Genomic DNA, 26157 nt, shown 5'->3' on the forward strand with positions numbered 1-26157 from the left:
AACATATACAGTCATTTCAAATGTATTTAAAAGTGTAAAACTTAACAGTAATTGACTGACAGCAGCTATTGAATGATATTAAACCCCTATTAAACACCTCATTGTTTGACATATGATTATTGTTTGTCAGCTTGTGTAGCAGACATGAGTCGTTCATGATTGCTCATGGTCAAGTGTTGAGGTAGCCCAACCTGCGACTTCAAAATCAGTGTCAGATCTCTGTCCGAGAGGGAAATACCTCGTCTAATTAAGACGTTGGTTTCTCCTGTGGGAGACTCAGGTTCAGATCAGTGTCTTTGTGTGTGTGTGTTTCTGAATGTGTGCATGTGTTTGTACCATTCTATCAAATCACACCAGTCTTCAGACCATCATTAACGTACAGTAGAGAGTTCATTAATCAGCAGTGCAGAGAAAGTACCTATGAGAAGCCTATTTCTCACAGATCCATTGTTTTGAATAGATACAATCAAAATCCCACAATCCTCCTTGGCCTGACGACTTGTAAATGATTCCCCCACAGTTCTGGTATGTACCACCATTGGGCTGTCCATCATCCCAATACCTGCAGTAGAGCCAACGCAGAGTTAGACTGACCACTCTCTCAGAATCTAGAGTACGAACAACACAGAGTTAAACTGATCACTCTCTCAGAACCTAGAGTATGAACAACACAGAGTTAGACTGACCACTCTCTCAGAACCTCTCTAACCTTGGGGTGGTCAGTGTTGTTAGAGCAGTAATCTCTTACCTTGGGGTGGCCAGTGTTGTTAGAGCAGTAATCTCTTACCTTGGGGTGGTCAGTGTTATTATAGAGCAGTAGTCTCTTACCTTGGGGTGGTCAGTGTTGTTAGAGCAGTAATCTCTTACCTTGGGGTGGTCAGTGTTGTTAGAGCAGTAATCTCTTACCTTGGGGTGGTCAGTGTTACTATACAGCAGTAGTCTCTTACCTTGGGGTGGTCAGTGTTATTATAGAGCAGTAGTCTCTCACCTTGGGGTGGTCAGTGTTATCATAGAGCAGTAGTCTCTTACCTTGGGGTGGTCAGTGTTATTATAGAGCAGTAGTCTCTTACCTTGGGGTGGTCAGTGTTATCATAGAGCAGTAGTCTCTTATCTTGGGGTGGTCAGTGTTATTATAGAGCAGTAGTCTCTTACCTTGGGGTGGTCAGTGTTATTATAGAGCAGTAGTGTCTTACCTTGGGGTGGTCAGTGTTATTAGAGCAGTAGTCTCTTACCTTGGGGTGGTCAGTGTTATTATAGAGTAGTAGTGTCTTACCTTGGGGTGGTCAGTGTTATTATACAGCAGTAGTCTCTTACCTTGGGGTGGTCAGTGGTGTGCCGTCCACCCATTTCCAGGTCCCCTCAGTAACAGAGTCAGTCAGACCAATCCAGACATAACTGACTGATTTAAACCCATTGATGAATGTCTGTTGTGGCACAGAAAAAGCATTATTAATAATACATGATGGACTAATAAATAAAGTAGCTCTCTCTGTCTCTGTCTCTGTCTGTCTCTCTCTCTCTCTCTCACCTGTTCCTCTTCACTGTTAATGATCACCAGATCTGCTCCTCTCTCCAGACAGTCCTGTCTACTCTCCTCCCAGGATTTCCCCTCAGTAGAGACGTAGTAACAGCTGCAGCCAAACCTTCTCCATCCTTCAGGACAGGACCCTAGAAGTTTGACATTTACCATATTTGACACTTTAATGTAATGAAAAATAAGAAAAACATGACACAGATAAAGCTAATGAACCCTTCCAATGAGCTGATTAGGATTTTGCCTTGCAGCTTTAGGAAATAATTAATATGTTCTGGTGATTTCCCACAGCAGTCGTTTGTGTGAATTGCCTGTTTGCCTTTAGCTTTTACACTGAACAAAAATATAAACACAACATGCAACCATTTCAAAGATTCTACTTAGTTTCAGTTCATATAAGGAAATCAGTCAATTTAAATGAATGAATTAGGCCCTAATGTATGGATTTCATATGACTGGGAATACAGATATGCATCTGTTGGTTTCAGACACCTTAAAACCTGTTAAGGTATAGGGGGCAGTATTTTCACGGCCGGATGAAAAGCGTGCCCAGAGTAAACTGCCTAATACTTGGGCCCAGAGTCAAATATTTGCATATTATTAGTAGATTTGTATAGAAAACACTCTGACGTTTCTAAAACTGTTTGAATGATGTCGGTGTATAACAGAACTCATATGGCAGGCAAAACCTGAGAAATATCCAACCAGGAAGTGGGAGATCTGACACTTGTAATCTTTCAAACCATTGCTTATGAAACTGCAGTGTCTGTGGGGTCATTGTGCACTTCCTAAGGCTTCCACTAGATGTCAACAGTCTTTAGAAAGTTGTTTGAGGCTTCTATGGTGAATTTTCAGGGAATAACAGCCGGTTCAAACAGTGGACTGTCTGAGTTCATGTAGTCACTTCATGCGCATTCACGCATTGGCTAGCATTTTTATTTTTCTTCTGTAATGAATACGCTATTGTCCGGTTGGAATATTATCAACTTTTTATGTTAAAAACACCCTAAGGGTTGATTGTAAACATCGTTTGACAAGTTTCTACAAACGGTAATAGAACTTTTGAGCTTTTCGTCTATTGAATTGCGCTCCCGCATCGTGCCTTTGGAATAGTGTTCTGGATGCGCCAACAAAACGGAGGTATTTGGACATAAATTATGGACTTTATCAAACAAATGAAAATTTCTTGTGGAAGTGGGAGTCCTGCGAGTGTATTCCGCCGAAGATCATCAAAGGTAAGGAAAGATTTATAACACTAATCTAGAATTTTATTGATGCCATGACTTGACGGGTAGCTGTATAGCTTGCATTGATGGCTGAGTTCTGTACTCAGAATATTGAACAATGTGCTTTCGCTGAAAAGCTATTTTAAAATCTGACACAGCGGTTGCATTAAGGAATAGTATATCTATAATTCTTAAATAATTGTTATATATTTTGTCAAAGTTTATGATGAGTATTTCTGTAAATGAATGTGCACATTCACCGGAAGTTTTGGGAGGCAAACATTTTCTGAACATCACGCGCCAATGTAAAATGTTTTTTTTTTATATAAATATGAACTTGATCGAACAAAACATACATGTATTGTGTAACATGATGTCCTATGAGTGTCATCTGATGAAGATCGTCAAAGGTTAGTGCTTAATTTTAGCTGTATTTCTGGGTTTTGTGACGCCTCTCCTTGCTAGGAAAATGGCTGTGTGGCTTTTCTTGTTTAGGTGGTGTGCTAACATAATCTAATGCTTTGCTTTCGCTGTAAAGCCTTTTTGAAATTGGACAATGTGGTTGCATTAAGGAGATGTGTATCTTTAAAATGGTGCAAAATAGTCGTATGTTTGAGAAAATTGAATTATGAGATTTCTGATGTTTTGAATTTCGCGCCCTGCTATCCCATTGGCTGTTGGCTAGGGGTCCCGCTGGCGGAATGGGGTTCCGCTAGCGGAACGTCTTAAAGGTAGGGGTGTGGATCAGAATACCACCATTTGTCTCATGCAGCGTGACACATCTCCTTCACATAGAGTTGATCAACCTGATTGTGTCCTGTGGAATGTTGTCCCACTCCACTTCAATGGCTGTGAAAACTTGATGGATATTGGCGGGAACTGGAACACGCTGTTGTACATGTCAATCCAGAGCATCCCAGACATGCTCAATGGATGACATGTCTGAGTATTCAGGCCATGGAAGAACTGGGACATTTTCAGCTTCCAGGAAATGTGTACAGATCCTTGCTACATGCAGATGAGCTTCCCTGAGACGATTTCTGACAGTTTGTGCAGAAATTCATCGGTTGTACAAACACATAGTTTCCTCAGCTGTCCGGGTGGCAGGTGAATTTGTCAGATGTAGAGGTCCTGAGCTGGCGTGGTTACACATGGTCTGCAGTTGTGAGGCCGGTCGGACGTACTGCCAAATTCTCTAAAATGACGTTGGAGGTGGCTTAATGTAGAGAAATTAACATAAAATTCTCTGGCAGCAGCTCGGGTCGACATTATTGGATTCACCATAAAAATTGCATGCTTCCTCAAAACTTGAGACATTGATGGCATTGTGTTGTAGACAAAACTGCACATTTTAGAGTGGTCTCTTATTGTCCCCAGCACAAGGTGCACCTGTGTAATTATCATGCTGTTTAATCAGCTTCTTATGCCACACCTGTCAGGTGGATGGACTATCTTGGCAAAAGAGATATGCTCACTAACAGAGAAGTAAACAAATTTGTGCACAACATTTGAGCTGTTTGTGCATATGTAACATTTCTGGGATATTTTATTTCAGCTCATGAGACCAACACTTTACATGTTGTCTTTTATATTTTTGTTCAGTGACATTTTCAAGTTAAACATAACTTTGCAACTATTATTTATTCCCACATTGAATATGTAGGTAGCTTTGCATGAGCCTTGTCTTGTGAGAGGCCAGAACAGCTCATTGGATCTAGTCTTCTGCTCCTGTTTCTGTAGTGTGAGGCAGCTTGATGTACAAGTAAGCACTTCCAATGTATCTGACATCTCTAATCTCTTCTAGAATTAATAATTATAAAACTGGGTCAATGAATTACATTACACTTCAGATCCCCCCAGTTTCTACACAGATTGGAAAATGCCCCTTACATGTGGAACAATTTACAAAAAACTATTAGAATTTATGGTCAAAAAATAGATTTCTGATCTTTTAAATGTTAACTGTGATTGTTTTTCTTAAGGCGTATATGTATTGTGTCTGTGTAGTTGTGCATACAGTGGCAAGAAAAAGTATGTAAAACCTTTTGAATTACCTGGATATCTACATAAATTGGTCATCAAATTTGATCTGATCTTTATCTAAGTCACAACAATAGACAAACACAGTGTGCTTAAACTAATAACACACAAATTATTGTATTGATATTGAATACATAATTTAAACATTCACAGTGCTGGTTGGAACAAGTATATGAACTCCTGACCTAATAACTTCTCCAAAAGCTAATTGGATTCAGGAGTCAGATAACCTGGAGTCCAATCAATGAGATGAGATTGGAGATGTTGGTTAGAGCTGCCCTGCCCTGCCCTATAAAAAAACTCACAAAATTTGAGTTTGCTATTCACAAGAAGCATTGCCTGATGTGAACCATGCCTCGAACAAAAGAGATCTCAGAAGACCTAAGATTAAGAATTGTTGACTTGCATAAAGCTGGAAAGGGTTACAAAAGTATCTCTAAAAGCCTTGATGTTCATCAGTCCACGTTAAGACAAATTGTCTATAAATGGAGAAATTTCAGTGCTGTTGCTACTCTGCCTAGGAGTGGCCATCCTGCAAAGATGACTGCAAGAGCACAGAGCAGAATGCTCAATGAGGTTAAGAAGAATCCTAGAGTGTCAGCTAAAGACTTACAGAAATCTCTGGAACATGCTAACATCTCTGTTAACGAGTCTACGATACATAAAACACTGAACAAGAATGGTGTTCATGGGAGGACACCACGGAAGAAGCCACTGCTGTCCAAAAATAAACATTGCTGCACGTCGGAAGTTTGCAAAAGTGCACCTGGATGTTCCACAGCAAAAATATTCTGTGGACAGATTAAACTAAAGTTGAATTGTTTGGAAGGAACACACACTATGTGTAGAGAAAAAGGCACAGCACCAACATCAAAACCCCATTCCAACTTTAAAGTATGATGGAGGGAACATCATGGTTTGGGGCTGCTTTATCGCCTCAGGGCCTGGACAGCTTGCTATCGCCAACGGAAAAATGAATTCCCAAGTTTATCAAAACATTTTGCAGGAGAATGTAAGGCTATCTGTCCGCCAATTGAAGCTCAACAGAAGTTGATGCAACAAGACAATGACCCAAAACACAGAAGTAAATCAACAACCGAAAGGCTTCAACAGAAAATACGCTTTCTAGAGTGGCCCAGTCAGAGTCCTGACTTCAACCTGATTGAGATGCTGTGGCATGACCTTGAGCGGTTCACACCAGACATCCCAAGAATATTGCTGAACTAAAACAGTTTTGTAAAGAGGAATGGTCCAAAATTCCTCCTGACCATTGTGCAGGTCTGATCCGCAACTACAGAAAATGTTTGGTTGAGGTTATTGCTGCCAAAGAAGGGTCAACCAGTTATTAAATCCAAGGGTTCACGTACTTTTTCCATCCTGCACTGTGAATGTTTACACGGTGTTCAATAAAGACATGAAAACGTATAATTGTGTGTTAAAAGTTTAAGCAGACTGTGTTTGTCTATTGTTGTGACCTAGATGAAGAACAGGTAAAATGTTAGGTCCAATTTATGCAGGAAGCCATGTAATTCCGAAGGGTTCACATACCTTTTCTTTCCACTGTATGTGTGTTTTTATTTGTATTGAAAACAGGGCTCTACTGCAAATGAGACCTTGGTCCTAGTTGATCCTGTTTAAATAAAATTATTTTTTATAAAGTACACCCGCTGGACACTAGTCTATCGTAGGACCTTACCTCTAATTTATCTCCTTAATGCTGAGTGCCAAGCAGACACTCATTTGGTAACATTTTTACAGCCTTTCATATGACTCGGTAGGGGATCGACCTCCCAAACATCCAATCTCAGGGTGGACACTAACCACAAGGCCACTGGTGAATTCTAAAAGATGCCACAGTGAATGATAAGATGTAGAACTACATTATATATATAAAACTTCCTTGACTGACAAAACAAAATCTGAGGGAGTTCTAGGTAGGTAGTTCTGATGACCTCCTGTGGCATGTCTTGAGCGCCACAGCAAAACACAGTTCCTGTAATTTGTTACTGTTTCTAACGGCCACAGTTAGCGCTGACAATACTTCTTGAGTATGATTGGGTGTGCAATAACAGGTCAACTACCAAAACGGTGGGGGGGGCTGTCCTTACCGTTGATCTTCCAGTTCAGTCTATCTGTCTCCTTCTGTAGCTGGTCACGCTCCATAGTTGTAGTGTTCAGACTCTTCATCAACTTGTCTCTCTCTTTAGTCCAGGTATTTAGACTATTCTGCAACTGGTCTCTCTCAGCGGTCCTGGTATTTAGACTATTCTGTAGCTGGTCTCTCTCAGTGGTCCTGGTATTTAGACTATTCTGCAACTGGTCTCTCTCAGTGGTCCTGGTATTTAGACTATTCTGCAACTGGTCTCTCTCAGTGGTCCTGGTATTTAGACTATTCTGTAGCTGGTCTCTCTCAGTGGTCCAGGTATTTAGACTATTCTGTAACTGGTCTCTCTCAGTGGTCCTGGTATTTAGACTATTCTGTAACTGGTCTCTCTCAGTGGTCCTGGTATTTAGACTATTCTGTAGCTGGTCTCTCTCAGTGGTCCTGGTATTTAGACTGTTCTGTAACTGGTCTCTCTCAGTGGTCCTGGTATTTAGACTATTCTGCAACTGGTCTCTCTCAGTGGTCCTGGTATTTAGACTATTTTGTAACTGGTCTCTCTCAGTGGTCCTGATATTTAGACTATTCAGTGGCTGGTCTCTCTCTTTAGACCAGGTATTTAGACTATTCTGCAACTGGTCTTTCTCAGTGGTCCTGGTATTTAGACTATTCTGCAACCGGTCTCTTTCGGCATCTGTAAAAGGGAAAAGTCAATCAAAATGTGTAACAGTCAAAACATTGGCTTCAAATTTTCATTTTATTTTTTCACTTACAGGAATCCCACAGGCCTATGATGACAGCCAGTAGAACACACACTACAGCAACACTGGAGGGTCTCTTCCACCACTGAAAATGTACTGAATAACAAGTTATTAAAGTCAGATAATTGGTCATGTGTTTTACTGTATCAATGTTTTATTTGAGCTGGATCCTACAGAAACAGGAACAGCACCTCTGTTTTGGACTGATGGATTCCAGAACCTATTTGTTTGGATCCGCTACCTTTCTTGGCATGAAAAATAATTGTTACTGTTTGCAATGTAAAAATTTGAATTACAGCGCTCAAAGTTAATTTGAGTTTCCTCAATATTAACAGAGGGTACTGTAGGTAGGGTAAGGTAGAGGCAGGTAGCCTCAATATTAACAGAGGGTACTGTAGGTAGGGGTAAGGTAACAACAGGTAGTCTCAATATTAACAGAGGGTACTGTAGGTAGGGGTAAGGTAGAGGCAGGTAGCCTCAATATTAACAGAGGGTACTGTAGGTAGGGGTAAGGTAACAACAGGTAGTCTCAATATGAACAGAGGGTACTGTAGGTAGGGGTAAGGTAACAACAGGTAGGCTCAATATTAACAGAGGGTACTGTAGGTAGGGGTAAGGTAGAGGCAGGTAGCCTCAATAATAACAGAGGGCACTGTAGGTAGGGGTAAGGTAACAACAGGTAGGCTCAATATTAACAGAGGGTACTGTAGGTAGGGGGAAGGTAGAGGCAGGTAGTCTCAATATTAACAGAGGGTACTGTAGGTAGGGGGAAGGTAGAGGCAGGTAGTCTCAATATTAACAGAGGGTACTGTAGGTAGGGGTAAGGTAACAACAGGTAGTCTCAATATTAACAGAGGGTACTGTAGGTAGGGGTAAGGTAACAACAGGTAGTCTCAATATTAACAGAGGGTACTGTAGGTAGGGGTAAGGTAGAGGCAGGTAGCCTCAATAATAACAGAGGGCACTGTAGGTAGGGGTAAGGTAGAGGCAGGTAGTCTCAATATTAACAGAGGGTACTGTAGGTAGGGGTAAGGTAACAACAGGTAGTCTCAATATTAACAGAGGATACTGTAGGTAGGGGTAAGGTAACAACAGGTAGTCTCAATATTAACAGAGGGTACTGTAGGTAGGGGTAAGGTAGAGGCAGGTAGTCTCAATATTAACAGAGGGTACTGTAGGTAGGGGTAAGGTAACAACAGGTAGTCTCAATATTAACAGAGGGTACTGTAGGTAGGGGTAAGGTAGAGGCAGGTAGTCTCAATATTAACAGAGGGTACTGTAGGTAGGGGTAAGGTAGAGGCAGGTAGTCTCAATATTAACAGAGGGTACTGTAGGTAGGGGTAAGGTAACAACAGGTAGTCTCAATATTAACAGAGGATACTGTAGGTAGGGGTAAGGTAACAACAGGTAGTCTCAATATTAACAGAGGGTACTGTAGGTAGGGGTAAGGTAGAGGCAGGTAGTCTCAATATTAACAGAGGGCACTGTAGGTAGGGGTAAGGTAGAGGCAGGTAGTCTCAATATTAACAGAGGGTACTGTAGGTAGGGGTAAGGTAGAGGCAGGTAGTCTCAATATTAACAGAGGGTACTGTAGGTAGGGGTAAGGTAGAGGCAGGTAGCCTCAATAATAACAGAGGGTACTGTAGGTAGGGGTAAGGTAGAGGCAGGTAGTCTCAATATTAACAGAGGGTACTCTAGGTAGGGGTAAGGTAGAGGCAGGTAGTCTCAATATTAACAGAGGGTACTGTAGGTAGGGGTAAGGTAACAACAGGTAGTCTCAATATTAACAGAGGGTACTGTAGGTAGGGGTAAGGTAGAGGCAGGTAGTCTCAATATTAACAGAGGATACTGTAGGTAGGGGTAAGGTAACAACAGGTAGTCTCAATATTAACAGAGGATACTGTAGGTAGGGGTAAGGTAACAACAGGTAGTCTCAATATTAACAGAGGGTTCTGTAGGTAGGGGTAAGGTAACAACAGGTAGTCTCAATATTAACAGAGGGTACTGTAGGTAGGGGTAAGGTAACAACAGGTAGTCTCAATATTAACAGAGGGTACTGTAGGTAGGGGTAAGGTAGAGGCAGGTAGTCTCAATATTAACAGAGGGTACTGTAGGTAGGGGTAAGGTAACAACAGGTAGTCTCAATATTAACAGAGGGTACTGTAGGTAGGGGTAAGGTAACAACAGGTAGCCTCAATAATAACAGAGGATACTGTAGGTAGGGGTAAGGTAACAACAGGTAGTCTCAATATTAACAGAGGGTACTGTAGGTAGGGGTAAGGTAACAACAGGTAGTCTCAATATTAACAGAGGGTATTGTAGGTAGGGGTAAGGTAGAGGCAGGTAGTCTCAATATTAACAGAGGGTACTGTAGGTAGGGGTAAGGTAACAACAGGTAGTCTCAATATTAACAGAGGGTACTGTAGGTAGGGGTAAGGTAGAGGCAGGTAGCCTCAATAATAACAGAGGGTACTGTAGGTAAGGGTAAGGTAGAGGCAGGTAGTCTCACTATTAACAGAGGGTACTGTAGGTAGGGGTAAGGTAACAACAGGTAGTCTCAATATTAACAGAGGGTACTGTAGGTAGGGGTAAGGTAGAGGCAGGTAGTCTCAATATTAACAGAGGGTACTGTAGGTAGGGGTAAGGTAGAGGCAGGTAGTCTCAATATGAACAGAGGGTACTGTAGGTAGGGGTAAGGTAACAACAGGTAGTCTCAATAATAACAGAGGATACTGTAGGTAGGGGTAAGGTAACAACAGGTAGTCTCAATATTAACAGAGGGTACTGTAGGTAGGGGTAAGGTAACAACAGGTAGTCACAATATTAACAGAGGGTACTGTAGGTAGGGGTAAGGTAACAACAGGTAGTCTCAATATTAACAGAGGGTACTGTAGGTAGGGGTAAGGTAGAGGCAGGTAGTCTCAATATTAACAGAGGGTACTGTAGGTAGGGGTAAGGTAACAACAGGTAGTCTCAATATTAACAGAGGGTACTGTAGGTAGGGGTAAGGTAACAACAGGTAGCCTCAATAATAACAGAGGATACTGTAGGTAGGGGTAAGGTAACAACAGGTAGTCTCAATATTAACAGAGGGTACTGTAGGTAGGGGTAAGGTAACAACAGGTAGTCTCAATATTAACAGAGGGTACTGTAGGTAGGGGTAAGGTAGAGGCAGGTAGTCTCAATATTAACAGAGGGTACTGTAGGTAGGGGTAAGGTAACAACAGGTAGTCTCAATATTAACAGAGGGTACTGTAGGTAGGGGTGAGGTAGAGGCAGGTAGCCTCAATAATAACAGAGGGTACTGTAGGTAAGGGTAAGGTAGAGGCAGGTAGTCTCACTATTAACAGAGGGTACTGTAGGTAGGGGTAAGGTAACAACAGGTAGTCTCAATATTAACAGAGGGTACTGTAGGTAGGGGTAAGGTAGAGGCAGGTAGTCTCAATATTAACAGAGGGTACTGTAGGTAGGGGTAAGGTAGAGGCAGGTAGTCTCAATATGAACAGAGGGTACTGTAGGTAGGGGTAAGGTAACAACAGGTAGTCTCAATAATAACAGAGGATACTGTAGGTAGGGGTAAGGTAACAACAGGTAGTCTCAATATTAACAGAGGGTACTGTAGGTAGGGGTAAGGTAACAACAGGTAGTCTCAATATTAACAGAGGGTACTGTAGGTAGGGGTAAGGTAACAACAGGTAGTCTCAATATTAACAGAGGGTACTGTAGGTAGGGGTAAGGTAGAGGCAGGTAGTCTCAATATTAACAGAGGGTACTGTAGGTAGGGGTAAGGTAACAACAGGTAGTCTCAATATTAACAGAGGGTACTGTAGGTAGGGGTAAGGTAACAACAGGTAGTCTCAATATTAACAGAGGGTACTGTAGGTAGGGGTAAGGTAACAACAGGTAGTCTCAATATTAACAGAGGGTACTGTAGGTAGGGGTAAGGTAGAGGCAGGTAGTCTCAATATTAACAGAGGGTACTATAGGTAGGGGTAAGGTAACAACAGGTAGTCTCAATATTAACAGAGGGTACTGTAGGTAGGGGTAAGGTAGAGGCAGGTAGTCTCAATATTAACAGAGGGTACTGTAGGTAGGGGTAAGGTAACAACAGGTAGTCTCAATATTAACAGAGGATACTGTAGGTAGGGGTAAGGTAGAGGCAGGTAGCCTCAATATTAACAGAGGGTACTGTAGGTAGGGGTAAGGTAGAGGCAGGTAGTCTCAATATTAACAGAGGGTACTGTAGGTAGGGGTAAGGTAACAACAGGTAGTCTCAATATTAACAGAGGGTACTGTAGGTAGGGGTAAGGTAACAACAGGTAGTCTCAATATTAACAGAGGGTACTGTAGGTAGGGGTAAGGTAGAGGCAGGTAGTCTCAATATTAACAGAGGGTACTGTAGGTAGGGGTAAGGTAGAGGCAGGTAGTCTCAATATTAACAGAGGGTACTGTAGGTAGGGGTAAGGTAACAACAGGTAGTCTCAATATTAACAGAGGGCACTGTAGGTAGGGGTAAGGTAGAGGCAGGTAGTCTCAATATTAACAGAGGGTACTGTAGGTAGGGGTAAGGTAGAGGCAGGTAGTCTCAATATTAACAGAGGGTACTGTAGGTAGGGGTAAGGTAACAACAGGTAGTCTCAATATTAACAGAGGGCACTGTAGGTAGGGGTAAGGTAGAGGCAGGTAGTCTCAATATTAACAGAGGGTACTGTAGGTAGGGGTAAGGTAACAACAGGTAGTCTCAATATTAACAGAGGGTACTGTAGGTAGGGGTAAGGTAACAACAGGTAGTCTCAATATTAACAGAGGGTACTGTAGGTAGGGGGAAGGTAGAGGCAGGTAGTCTCAATATTAACAGAGGGTACTGTAGGTAGGGGTAAGGTAACAACAGGTAGTCTCAATATTAACAGAGGGTACTGTAGGTAGGGGTAAGGTAACAACAGGTAGTCTCAATATTAACAGAGGGTACTGTAGGTAGGGGGAAGGTAGAGGCAGGTAGTCTCAATATTAACAGAGGGTACTGTAGGTAGGGGTAAGGTAGAGGCAGGTAGTCTCAATATTAACAGAGGGTACTGTAGGTAGGGGTAAGGTAGAGGCAGGTAGCCTCAGTCATTTTGATAACTAAAATTGAATAAACTTTGACACTAAACAATACTTAAGTAGGGTAATTCCTTACTTGTGGTGAGGGTTGTTGACACCAGTTTACTTTGCTTCCCATTTTCCAGCACAGTGCAGACAGTAACAGAGTACTGAGTACCACCTTGCAGGTCAGACAGAGTGATGCTGTGTGAAGATGTTGTAGTGATGTGAGGTTCTGTCCCTGGACAGTGGTAGGAGATCTGGTAATGATGTTGGGTTTGGTCCAATCCTGGTGGCTGGCTCCAGCTAACATCAGCTGATGTGGTGTCCACTGAGTCAACATTCAACTGGTCTGGAGCAGGAAGTACTAAGGGAAAATACATTATTATCAGTGCTACAATTTAACTCCAGAAATAAACTACAGGAGGAAAAGTAGAATAGTAGTAATAAAGTAGAAAAGGCTGCTTGCAATTCCTTTAGATATGGGAAGAAATAAGCTAAAAACAGACGTCACACAACAGAAGTTGGATTGGTAAAGTAACAAAAATGAAGGGTTTCTGCTATATTCATTTAGTAACGGTGCTGTCCCGCTGCACGATTGTTGCCGCCACACCAAAAATAAATATAAATGAAAAGAATGTTGTCATTCTAAATCCTCTCCACAACAACAAAGTTAACACTGTAGTACTGATAAAGTTAAAGCAAGCAGAGGCAGATCAACTCCTTGACATAATGACTCACAGGAATGGAAGAAAGGATGAATTCAGATACTGTATTATAAACAAAGTTGAATGATTTCATCACCAAACTGCATGATGAGATCTGGGTAACTCACCATCATTTATTTCTCATCAGGGAAGATACTGGACCTTTACATCCCATGCTGACTGTTACGGGTTTCGGTTCTGTTAGGGGTTTCGGTTCCTCTATCCATTTAGAGGTTCACTAGGTTTTGCGCTCTGATTGGCATCACCTTGTTAGTCAGTATGTGTTCCAGCTGGTATTTAAGAGCTGCTGGCCCTGCTGGCATTTAAGAGCTGCTGGCCCTGCTGGTATTTAAGAGCTACTGGTCCTGCTGGTATTTAAGAGCTACTGGTCCTGCTGGTATTTAAGAGCTACTGGTCCTGCTGGTATTTAAGAGCTACTGGTCCTGCTGGTATTTAAGAGCTACTGGTCCTGCTGGTATTTAAGAGCTACTGGTCATGCTGGTATTTAAGTGCTGCTGGCCCTGCTGGTATTTAAGAGCTACTGGTCCTGCTGGTATTTAAGAGCTACTGGTCCTGCTGGTATTTAAGAGCTGCTGGCCCTGCTGGTATTTAAGAGCTACTGGTCATGCTGGTATTTAAGTGCTGCTGGCCCTGCTGGTATTTAAGAGCTACTGGTCATGCTGGTATTTAAGTGCTGCTGGCCCTGCTGGTATTTAAGAGCTACTGGTCCTGCTGGTATTTAAGAGCTACTGGTCCTGCTGGTATTTAAGAGCTGCTGGCCCTGCTGGTATTTAAGAGCTACTGGTCATGCTGGTATTTAAGTGCTGCTGGCCCTGCTGGTATTTAAGAGCTGCTGGCCCTGCTGGTATTTAAGAGCTGCTGGCCCTGCTGGTATTTAAGAGCTACTGGTCCTGCTGGTATTTAAGAGATGCTGGCCCTGCTGTAAACACTCAATAATATTCAGACAACAGAATGACTAACTTGGATATCCACGGTCACACTAAGGCCATCAGTGCAAGATGAGCTGTCATGGTGGGGGGGGGGGGGGGCAGTTACAGACCGACTGTCTCCACACGATCTCATGCAGGCTCAGTTAAAGGATGCAGCTGTATCGAGAATCTTGGAACTGAAAAGTCAAAGGACTAAGCCTAAACCAGCGGAATGTCAACAAGAGTCATACAAAGTCAAACGGTTACTGCAAGAGTGGAACAGGCTCCATGTCTCACCAGATGGATTATTACATAGGAAAACAGCAAAAAGGACATAAGTTGTGGTACCAAGTCAGTATAGAACACTGATTTACAAGTACTTACACACTGAAATGGCCCATCTAGGAACAGAAAGAGTGTTGAACTTAGCAAGAGAACACTTTTATTGGCCGCGCATGCAACATGACATTGAACACTTTATCACCAAAGTGTGTAAGTGTATCAAACCAAAGAAACCCAGTGTAATAACTAGGGCCCCAATGCAACATGTACGAGCTACAGCTCCTTTCCAGATGATTTCAATTGACTATTTGCATTTGGAGAAAAGCAGAGGGGGCTACGAGTATATTTGAATTATTTTAGATAACTTTACAAAATGTGCACAAGCCTACCCCACCAGAAATAAGTCATGGAAAACTGCAGCAAAAAAGCTTTTGGATTATTTTTTCCCAAAGTTTGGCTTTGTGTCAAAAATCCATCATGATCAGGGAAGAGAGTTTGAAAACCAGTTATTCAGAGCCTTGCAGAACTGTACGGGAATAGCCAATTCCAGAACCTCTCCATATCATCCACAGTGGATTCCGGTGGAGAGATTTAACCGTACACTGTTTTCAATGTTGCGCACACTAGATGAAGAGAAAAAGGCCAACTGGGGTGATTATCTGAACAAGGTCATCCATGCATATAATTGTACCACCAGTGATGCTACTGGGTTCTCACCGTATTTCCTGCTATTTGGAAGGGCTCCACTGCTACCTGTTGACCTTGTTTTTGGGTTCGAGATGAAGGAACAGGAGAAATCATACCAGGATTATGCTAAGAAGTGGCAGCAACAGATGGCGGACGCCTATGACATGGCCATTAGAAACATGGAGAAATCAACAGCAAACGGAAAAGCCTACTACAATCGGAAGAAAAGGAGTTCTGTTCTGGTCTCAGGGGATCGTGTACTGGTGAGGAACATGTCAGAACGTGGGGGGCTGGGAAAGCTAAGATCACACTGGGAGGACCAAATACATGTGGTGGTAACCAGGAAAGGTGATGACAGCCCTGTCTGAGGTCAAACCCGAGAGGGGCACAGGCAGGGCCCGGTTCTGCATCGCAATATGCTCATGTCATGTAATTCCCTACCATTTGAGGAACCTGTTGAAACACCCAGTAGAGGTCTGTGGAGAAGGGAATCACCCCAGCAAAAGCAGCAAAATGGGGATAGCGCTGAGTCAGAGCTCAGATGAGGATTCTTATCCAGTTTTCATCAATAGGCCATGTGGGGATGAAGAGAGCAGACAGAGTAGCACACAGCTAGTATCAGATAATAGTGAGGAACGGGGTCAGACTGATAGAAACTTCACAGTGAAGGAGTGCCAGCCAGTCCTCAGAGAGAGACCGGAGAGGACAGGGGTAAATATGGAAACAGCTGAGGGCTCAGAGACTAAATCATCTCATGATGAAGTGGACACTGATTCATTGGGGTCACCCATGACCTTGCCCCGCCGTTCAGCCCGGCAGAGGAGGCCCAGACACATTCTAACCTATAACACTTTATGGCTGCCAAGCTCTTATCAGGATACCAACTAGATATGTTCAGATGTGTATATATTTTCTCGTTTACCTTTACTAATCACAGTGTGATGTTAACTGGGGGTTGCGTTTTGCCCATAAAGGAAGACTGGACATGTCTAGATATTTATATGGCTGTTAGGCCAGTGTTCTCCATTGTTCTCAAGACCAGAACTAACATCATCTGTATGTTTTAAAGCCAGTGAAATGTTTGGGACATCATTTAGTTTTTGCAGGGGGGTGGTGTAAAGGGCTTAATACAGTTGTATTCCAGCCACTAGGGGGCACTCTGATGAAGCCCAAGGGAAATAAAGAAATATAGTTTAAGTGAATTGGGGAGAGGAAGAATAAGAAACAAAAAAGGGATGTAAACTGCTGTTACATGTGCTGACATGATTAAAAGTGAAGTAAACCGTACCTTTCGCGTTGTAGTTTATATTATCAGCTCATAGAAAGGGTAACATAGGTAGGGGTAAGGTAGAGGCTGGAAGCCTCAATATTAACAGAGGGCACTGTAGGTAGGGGTAAGGTAGAGGCTGGTAGCCTCAATATTAACAGAGGGCACTGTAGGTAGGGGTAAGGTAGAGGCAGGTAGCCTTGAGGTTACAGTGCTTGCAGGTTTGAATACCGGAGCGGACAAGGTGAAAAATATGTTGTGCCCTTGAACAAGGCACTTCATCCTAATTGCTCCAGGGGTGCTGTATGTTGAAGCCATTGTGATCATTGTCAAGAAGTCACACCCATCCCACTGGAGTTAGAAGTTCAGAGTGAGAAAGTTTAGACTATATAGAAATAATTACCCTCAAATTGAAAATCATGAAATGACGAGGATTTCTACCCTCTTTAACAGGAGGAAAAGTAGAATAGTAGTAATAAAGTAGAAAAGGCTGCTTGCAATTCCTTTAGATATGGGAAGAAATAAGCTAAAAACAGACGTCACACAACAGAAGTTGGATTGGTAAAGTAACAAAAATGAAGGGTTTCTGCTATATTCATTTAGTAACGGTGCTGTCCTGCTGCCAGATTGTTGCCGCCACACCAAAAATAAATATAAATGAAAAGAATGTTGTAATTATAAATCCTCTCCACAACAACAAAGTTAACACTGTACTACTGATAAAGTTAAAGCAAGCAGAGGCAGATCAACTCCTTGACATAATGACTCACAGGAATGGAAGAAAGCAAGAATTCAGATACTGTATTATAAACAAAGTTGAATGATTTCAGCACCAAACTGCATGATGAGATCTGGGGAATTCACCACCATCATATATTTCTCATCAGGGAAGATACTGGACCTTTCCATCCCATGCTGACTGTTACGGGTTTCGGTTCTGTTAGGGGTTTCGGTTCCTCTTTCCATTTAGAGGTTCACCAGGTTTTGCGCTCTGATTGGAGTCACCTCGTTAGTCAGTATGTGTTCCAGCTGGTATTTAAGAGCCACTGGTCCTGCTGGTATTTAAGAGCTGCTGGCCCTGATGGTATTTAAGAGCCGCTGGCCCTGATGGTATTTAAGAGCCGCTGGCCCTGATGGTATTTAAGAGCTGCTGGTCCTGCTGTTATTTAAGAGCTGCTGGTCCTGCTGTTATTTAAGAGCTGCTGGTCCTGCTGGTATTTAAGAGCCGCTGGTCCTGCTGGTATTTAAGAGCCGCTGGCCCTGCTGCTATTTAAGAGCCGCTGGCCCTGCTGGTATTTAAGAGCTGCTGGTCCTGCTGGTATTTAAGAGCTGCTGGTCCTGCTGGTATTTAAGAGCTGCTGGTCCAGTGCATCAGATGGAGGGATGTTGGGAGACCTACACCTCATGTTAGGGTTGTCATGGCATTTAGACAGAAACTCCTGTTTATTTAGCTCCATTTTCTTTTACTCCAGATCCTGAGTTGGTGTAGGTTTTTCTTTTAGTTTGTCATTTCAGAGGTAAACCTTAGTGGGCATCCATGGTAGGTGTCTTTAGAACCCCTTACTAGTGGCTTTGCCATCTTTCAGTGGGAACCCCCATGGTGTCTTTAGAACCCCTTACTAGTGGCTTTGCCATCTTTCAGTGGGAACCCCCATGGTGTCTTTAGAACCCCTTACTAGTGGCTTTGCCATCTTTCAGTGGGAACCCCCATGGTGTCTTTAGAACTCCTTACTAGTGGCTTTGCCATCTTTCAGTGGGAACCCCCATGGTGTCTTCAGAACTCCTTACTAGTGGCTTTGCCATCTTTCAGTGGGAACCCCCATGGTGTCTTTTAGAACCCCTTACTAGTGGCTTTGCCATCTTTCAGTGGGAACCCCCATGGTGTCTTTAGAACCCCTTACTAGTGGCTTTGCCATCTTTCAGTGGGAACCCCCATGGTGTCTTTCAGAACCCCTTACTAGTGGCTTTGCCATCTTTCAGTGGGAACCCCCATGGTGTCTTTCAGAACCCCTTACTAGTGGCTTTGCCATCTTTCAGTGGGAACCCCCATGGTGTCTTTCAGAACCCCTTACTAGTGGCTTTGCCATCTTTCAGTGGGAACCCCCATGGTGTCTTTAGAACCCCTTACTAGTGGCTTTGCCATCTTTCAGTGGGAACCCCCATGGTGTCTTTAGAACCCCTTACTAGTGGCTTTGCCATCTTTCAGTGGGAACCCCCATGGTGTCTTTAGAACCCCTTACTAGTGGCTTTGCCATCTTTCAGTGGGAACCCCCATGGTGTCTTCAGAACCCCTTACTAGTGGCTTTGCCATCTTTCAGTGGGAACCCCCATGGTGTCTTCAGAACCCCTTACTAGTGGCTTTGCCATCTTTCAGTGGGAACCCCCATGGTGTCTTCAGAACCCCTTACTAGTGGCTTTGCCATCTTTCAGTGGGAACCCCCATGGTGTCTTTAGAACTCCTTACTAGTGGCTTTGCCATCTTTCAGTGGGAACCCCCATGGTGTCTTTAGAACCCCTTACTAGTGGCTTTGCCATCTTTCAGTGGGAACCCCCATGGTGTCTTTAGAACTCCTTACTAGTGGCTTTGCCATCTTTCAGTGGGAACCCCCATGGTGTCTTTAGAACCCCTTACTAGTGGCTTTGCCATCTTTCAGTGGGAACCCCCATGGTGTCTTTCAGAACCCCTTACTAGTGGCTTTGCCATCTTTCAGTGGGAACCCCCATGGTGTCTTTAGAACCCCTTACTAGTGGCTTTGCCATCTTTCAGTGGGAACCCCCATGGTGTCTTTAGAACCCCTTACTAGTGGCTTTGCCATCTTTCAGTGGGAACCCCCATGGTGTCTTTAGAACCCCTTACTAGTGGCTTTGCCATCTTTCAGTGGGAACCCCCATGGTGTCTTTTAGAACCCCTTACTAGTGGCTTTGCCATCTTTCAGTGGGAACCCCCATGGTGTCTTTAGAACCCCTTACTAGTGGCTTTGCCATCTTTCAGTGGGAACCCCCATGGTGTCTTTCAGAACCCCTTACTAGTGGCTTTGCCATCTTTCAGTGGAAACCCCCATGGTGTCTTTAGAACCCCTTACTAGTGGCTTTGCCATCTTTCAGTGGGAACCCCCATGGTGTCTTTCAGAACTCCTTACTAGTGGCTTTGCCATCTTTCAGTGGGAACCCCCATGGTGTCTTTAGAACCCCTTACTAGTGGCTTTGCCATCTTTCAGTGGGAACCCCCATGGTGTCTTTAGAACCCCTTACTAGTGGCTTTGCCATCTTTCAGTGGGAACCCCCATGGTGTCTTTAGAACCCCTTACTAGTGGCTTTGCCATCTTTCAGTGGGAACCCCCATGGTGTCTTCAGAACTCCTTACTAGTGGCTTTGCCATCTTTCAGTGGGAACCCCCATGGTGTCTTTTAGAACCCCTTACTAGTGGCTTTGCCATCTTTCAGTGGGAACCCCCATGGTGTCTTTAGAACCCCTTACTAGTGGCTTTGCCATCTTTCAGTGGGAACCCCCATGGTGTCTTTTAGAACCCCTTACTAGTGGCTTTGCCATCTTTCAGTGGGAACCCCCATGGTGTCTTTCAGAACCCCTTACTAGTGGCTTTGCCATCTTTCAGTGGGAACCCCCATGGTGTCTTTCAGAACCCCTTACTAGTGGCTTTGCCATCTTTCAGTGGGAACCCCCATGGTGTCTTTAGAACCCCTTACTAGTGGCTTTGCCATCTTTCAGTGGGAACCCCCATGGTGTCTTTTAGAACCCCTTACTAGTGGCTTTGCCATCTTTCAGTGGGAACCCCCATGGTGTCTTCAGAACCCCTTACTAGTGGCTTTGCCATCTTTCAGTGGGAACCCCCATGGTGTCTTCAGAACTCCTTACTAGTGGCTTTGCCATCTTTCAGTGGGAACCCCCATGGTGTCTTTAGAACTCCTTACTAGTGGCTTTGCCATCTTTCAGTGGGAACCCCCATGGTGTCTTTAGAACCCCTTACTAGTGGCTTTGCCATCTTTCAGTGGGAACCCCCATGGTGTCTTTAGAACCCCTTACTAGTGGCTTTGCCATCTTTCAGTGGGAACCCCCATGGTGTCTTTCAGAACCCCTTACTAGTGGCTTTGCCATCTTTCAGTGGGAACCCCCATGGTGTCTTTTAGAACCCCTTACTAGTGGCTTTGCCATCTTTCAGTGGGAACCCCCATGGTGTCTTTCAGAACTCCTTACTAGTGGCTTTGCCATCTTTCAGTGGGAACCCCCATGGTGTCTTTAGAACTCCTTACTAGTGGCTTTGCCATCTTTCAGTGGGAACCCCCATGGTGTCTTTAGAACCCCTTACTAGTGGCTTTGCCATCTTTCAGTGGGAACCCCCATGGTGTCTTTAGAACCCCTTACTAGTGGCTTTGCCATCTTTCAGTGGGAACCCCCATGGTGTCTTTAGAACCCCTTACTAGTGGCTTTGCCATCTTTCAGTGGGAACCCCCATGGTGTCTTTAGAATCCCTTACTAGTGGCTTTGCCATCTTTCAGTGGGAACCCCCATGGTGTCTTTAGAACCCCTTACTAGTGGCTTTGCCATCTTTCAGTGGGAACCCCCATGGTGTCTTTAGAACCCCTTACTAGTGGCTTTGCCATCTTTCAGTGGGAACCCCCATGGTGTCTTTAGAACCCCTTACTAGTGGCTTTGCCATCTTTCAGTGGGAACCCCCATGGTGTCTTTAGAACCCCTTACTAGTGGCTTTGCCATCTTTCAGTGGGAACCCCCATGGTGTCTTTAGAACCCCTTACTAGTGGCTTTGCCATCTTTCAGTGGGAACCCCCATGGTGTCTTTCAGAACCCCTTACTAGTGGCTTTGCCATCTTTCAGTGGGAACCCCCATGGTGTCTTTAGAACTCCTTACTAGTGGCTTTGCCATCTTTCAGTGGGAACCCCCATGGTGTCTTCAGAACTCCTTACTAGTGGCTTTGCCATCTTTCAGTGGGAACCCCCATGGTGTCTTTCAGAACCCCTTACTAGTGGCTTTGCCATCTTTCAGTGGGAACCCCCATGGTGTCTTTCAGAACCCCTTACTAGTGGCTTTGCCATCTTTCAGTGGGAACCCCCATGGTGTCTTTAGAACCCCTTACTAGTGGCTTTGCCATCTTTCAGTGGGAACCCCCATGGTGTCTTTAGAACCCCTTACTAGTGCCTTTGCCATCTTTCAGTGGGAACCCCCATGGTGTCTTTAGAACCCCTTACTAGTGGCTTTGCCATCTTTCAGTGGGAACCCCCATGGTGTCTTTCAGAACCCTTTTTGAAACCCTTTCTGTATTTGGTTGTTGAAGTGATTATCTTTGTTAGTTCCCTTTTCTGGGAGCGATGACATTGTGTTTGTCTTTTGGGAACGTAAAACTGACACATCCATTATGATTTGTTAATTTGCATTAGTCTTTTTGATAACTAGTCAAAGTTTTACACCAGACATAATAATTAAGTAGGGTACTTCCTTACTTGTGGTGAGGGTTGTTGACACCAGTTGACTTTGCTTTCCATTTTCCAGCACAGTGCAGACAGTGACAGAGTACTGAGTACCACCTTGCAGGTCAGACAGAGTGATGCTGTGTGAAGATGTGGTAGTGATGTGTGGTTCTGTCCCTGGACAGTGGTAGGAGATCTGGTAATGATGTTGGGTTTGGTCCAATCCTGGTGGCTGGTTCCAGCTAACAGCAGCTGATGTGGTGTCCACTGAGTCAACAGTCAACTGGTCTGGAACAGGAAGTACTAAGGGAAAATACATTATTGTGAAGGCTACAGTTTAACTCCAGAAATAAACAACCGGAAGATAAGTAGAATAGTAGTCGAAAATTAGAAAAGGCTGCTTGCAATTCCTTTAGATATGGGAGGAAATAAAAACAGGAGTCACAACAGAAGTTTAGGGGTTTCTGCTGTATTGCGCTGCGCCGCTGCTAAATTGTTGCCGCCACACCAATTCTTTTAAATATAAAAGAAAACAATGGTGTGATTATAAATCCTCTCCACAATAACAAGTGTTTTACACTGTACTACTGATAAAGTTAAAGCAAGCAGAGGCAGATCAACAGCTTGACATAATGACTCACAGGAATTGGGAGCAAGCAGTAATTGAAATATTATGAAAAAGGTTTAATGATTTAAGCATCAAATTGCATGATGAGATCTGGGGAATTCACCATCATATATTTCACACCAGGGAAGATACTGTACCTTTACATCCCATGCTTATACATACATTATGATTAGTTAAATTAAATAAGTATGTTGTCTAGTTATTATAATGATTAAAGCAGGGTACTTACCTGTGGTGAGGGTTGTTGACACCAGTTTACTTTTCTTTCCATTTTCCAGCACAGTACAGACAGTGACAGAGTACTGAGTACCACATTGCAGGTCAGAGAGAGTGATGCTGTGTGAAGATGTGGTAGTGATGTGTGGTTCTGTCCCTGGACAGTGGTAGGAGATCTGGTAATGATGTTGGGTTTGGTCCAATCCTGGTGGCTGGCTCCAGCTAACAGCAGCTGATGTGGTGTCCACTGAGTCAACATTCAACTGGTCTGGAGCAGGAAGTACTAAGGGAAAATATATTATTGGTAGTGCAGCTACAGTTTTACTCCAGAAATAAATTACAGGAGGAAAAGTAGTCAAAGTAGAACATTCCTTTTGATGTGGGCAGAAGTAAACTAAAAACAGAAGTCATATACATTACAAAACAGCTTCTGTTGTAACAAAAATGAAGATTTTCTGCTATATTCATTAATTAATATAAATTAAAATAATGTAATTATAAATCCTCACCACAACAACAAAGTTAACACTGTAATACTAATAAAGTTAAAGCAAGCAGAGGCAGAACAACTCCTTGACATAATGACTCACAGGAATGGAAGAAAGCAAGAATTCAGATACTGTATTATAAACAATCGTAACCCTCTCACCACAGGCTCAGATAAATCAATCCAGTAAGTATACTCAGTATATAATAAACCTGGTAACTATGATTTAAGGAAAAACCAGAGACCAGGGTTCTTACCTACAGATAATGGTTATATAGAAAATAATGAATAATGAATGATACACTTTCATTCAATCTGCAATACACATGACACCATATAATTTTAAAACAGACTAAACCTAAACCCGGGTGCTAAACTGAAAATGTTCGATCGGCGCCGTTGGAACTAAGCAGTTAATCATGGTTTCACAGAAACCCGTTGAAACCAACAGTTCCAAGGCTGCTACCTATTTATAATCCAATTCAACGAAGCCCTCAAATTCTCTCAGACCAAACCGTCTTCTCCAGCTCCCGATCCGACAAACCCAAACTAGCTGCCGAAGCATCTGGAACCTTTGTTAATCCAGCCAAGCAGCAAGCGAATTGAGATGATTCTCTCGCTAAAATATGAAACTATAAATCTTATTTTGTTAAGGTGAGTAAAGTAGAGTGCAGTTAAACCCAATTCGAGGAAAAAACTATGTTTAGTACACAAAACGTCTTCCCACTTCACATGAGCATCTTCTTCTTCTATGGCATAATGTAGTTTGCAACAATTTCATGTGCATTCTGCCACCTACTGTGCGGGTGAATAACAATTCCCCTAAAAAAGGAAATCACGTGGGTAAAAATAAATCGAATATCATACAAACTATCAAAAAATAGAAATAAATAATAATTTACTAAACAAAATCAACCTGCTTTTCTGTGAAATAATGAATTCTAATCATGTCCCTACACAGGCTCAAAAGACTCCTGTGAAGGCGTTGTAACGGTTGTCGTAAGGAGAGGACCAAAACGCAGCGGGAATATGTATACTCATCTTCTTTTAATAGGACAAAGAAGGAAAACTAAAACAAACACCTATACAAAGACACAACGACGATTAACAGAGGGGGTATTTGAGGGGGTAAGGCATGAAGCTATAAGGCATGAAAACAAGCTCCCTAAATGTGACTCTCAATCAGCAACAACAATGTACAGCTGTTCGTGATAGAGAGCCATACCAGGCCAACACAGAAATATAAAACTAGAACAGCCCCCTAGAAATACAAACACAAGAACATACCCAACACCCCGGAACACATAAATCAAACACCCCTCTACATACATACACACCCCGAACCACTTAAATCAAATACCCCCTCTATATCGACACATACACCAATAAACCCCAGAAACACTCTACACAAACTAACCCTCTATAAACATATACACAAAACCATGAAAAACAAATACCCTCTGCCACGTCCTGACCAAACTACAATAACAAATAGGCCCTTTACTGGTCAGGACGTGACAGTACCCCCCCCAAAAGTGCATACCCCGGATGTACCTCACAAAAAAAAACATCTACAAAATAAATCCCCCCAAACTAAAGGGAGGGTGGCTGCCATCACCGACGGTCCCCGTGCTACAACCCCCCCCCCTCCCCAACCCACCTATACTGGAGGTGGCTCAGGCTCAGGTCTACTTCTCCCACCTAACCTGTCCACCCCCGCTGAATGCTCAGGGCTATGATTCGTCACTGGAGACATCGGGCTGATGCCCGTCGCTGGAGACCTCGGGCTGATGAGCGTAGCTGGAGACCTCGGGCTGCTGAGCGTAGCTGGAGACCTCGGGCTGATGAGCGTAGCTGGAGACCTCGGGCTGATGAGCGTAGCTGAAGGCTCAGGGCTGAAGAGCGTAGCTGAAGGCTCAGGGCTGTAGAGCGTAGCTGAAGGCTCAGGGCTGTAGAGCGTAGCTGAAGGCTCAGGACTGTAGAGCGTAGCTGAAGGCTCAGGACTGTAGGGTGACTCTGGGAGCTCCGGACTGTAGGGCGTCTCTGGGAGCTCCGGACTGTAGGGCGTCTCTGGGAGCTCCGGACTGTAGGGCGTCTCTGGGAGCTCCGGACTGTAGGGCGTCTCTGGGAGCTCCGGACTGTAGGGCGTCTCTGGGAGCTCCGGACTGTAGGGCGACTCTGGGAGCTCCGGACTGTGGGGCGACTCTGGGAGCTCCGGACTGTAGGGCGACTCTGGGAGCTCCGGACTGTAGGGCGACTCTGGGAGCTCCGGACTGTAGGGCGACTCTGGGAGCTCCGGACTGTAGGGCGACTCTGGGAGCTCCGGACTGTAGGCCTTCTCACTCGGTTCCGGACTGTAGGCCTTCTCACTCGGTTCCGGTCTGTAGGCCGTCTCACTCGGTTCCGGACTGTAGGCCATCTCACTCGGTTCCGGACTGTAGGCCGTCTCACTCGGTTCCGGACAGTGGGCCGTCTCACTCGGTTCCGGACAGTGGGCCGTCTCACTCGGTTCCGGACAGTGGGCCGTCTCACTCGGTTCCGGACAGTGGGCCGTCTCACTTGTTTCCGGACAGTGGGCCGTCTCTCTTGGTTCCGGACTGTGGGCCGTCTCTCTACGGGGCACTATCGCCGGACACTCTGGACGAGGCACTGTTGCCGGACACTCTGGACGAGGCACTGTTGCCGGAAGTTCTTGACGAGGCACTGTTGCCGTGTTTTTGTATACGTGTGTTTGTTTTTTGGTTTTCCTTCTTTGTCCTAATAAAAGAAGA

General features: G+C 44.0%; 1 protein-coding gene across 1 annotated transcript in view; it reads right to left on the reverse strand.

Moving 5' to 3' along the window:
• The window catches only part of LOC115202448 (fibronectin-like), a 198606-nt gene that overhangs the window by 144741 nt on the left and 27708 nt on the right, over positions 1-26157 (reverse strand). Inside the window, exons 5-6 of the mRNA XM_029766599.1 lie at positions 22913-23167; positions 22089-22358 (exon numbers count right to left, since the gene is read on the reverse strand). Of these exons, the coding sequence (XP_029622459.1) occupies positions 22089-22358; positions 22913-23167 (525 nt within the window). The remainder of the gene's footprint in view (positions 1-22088; positions 22359-22912; positions 23168-26157) is intronic.

The sequence above is a fragment of the Salmo trutta genome, chromosome 11 (genome assembly GCF_901001165.1).
Source record: "Salmo trutta chromosome 11, fSalTru1.1, whole genome shotgun sequence".
Lineage (NCBI taxonomy): Eukaryota > Metazoa > Chordata > Actinopteri > Salmoniformes > Salmonidae > Salmo > Salmo trutta.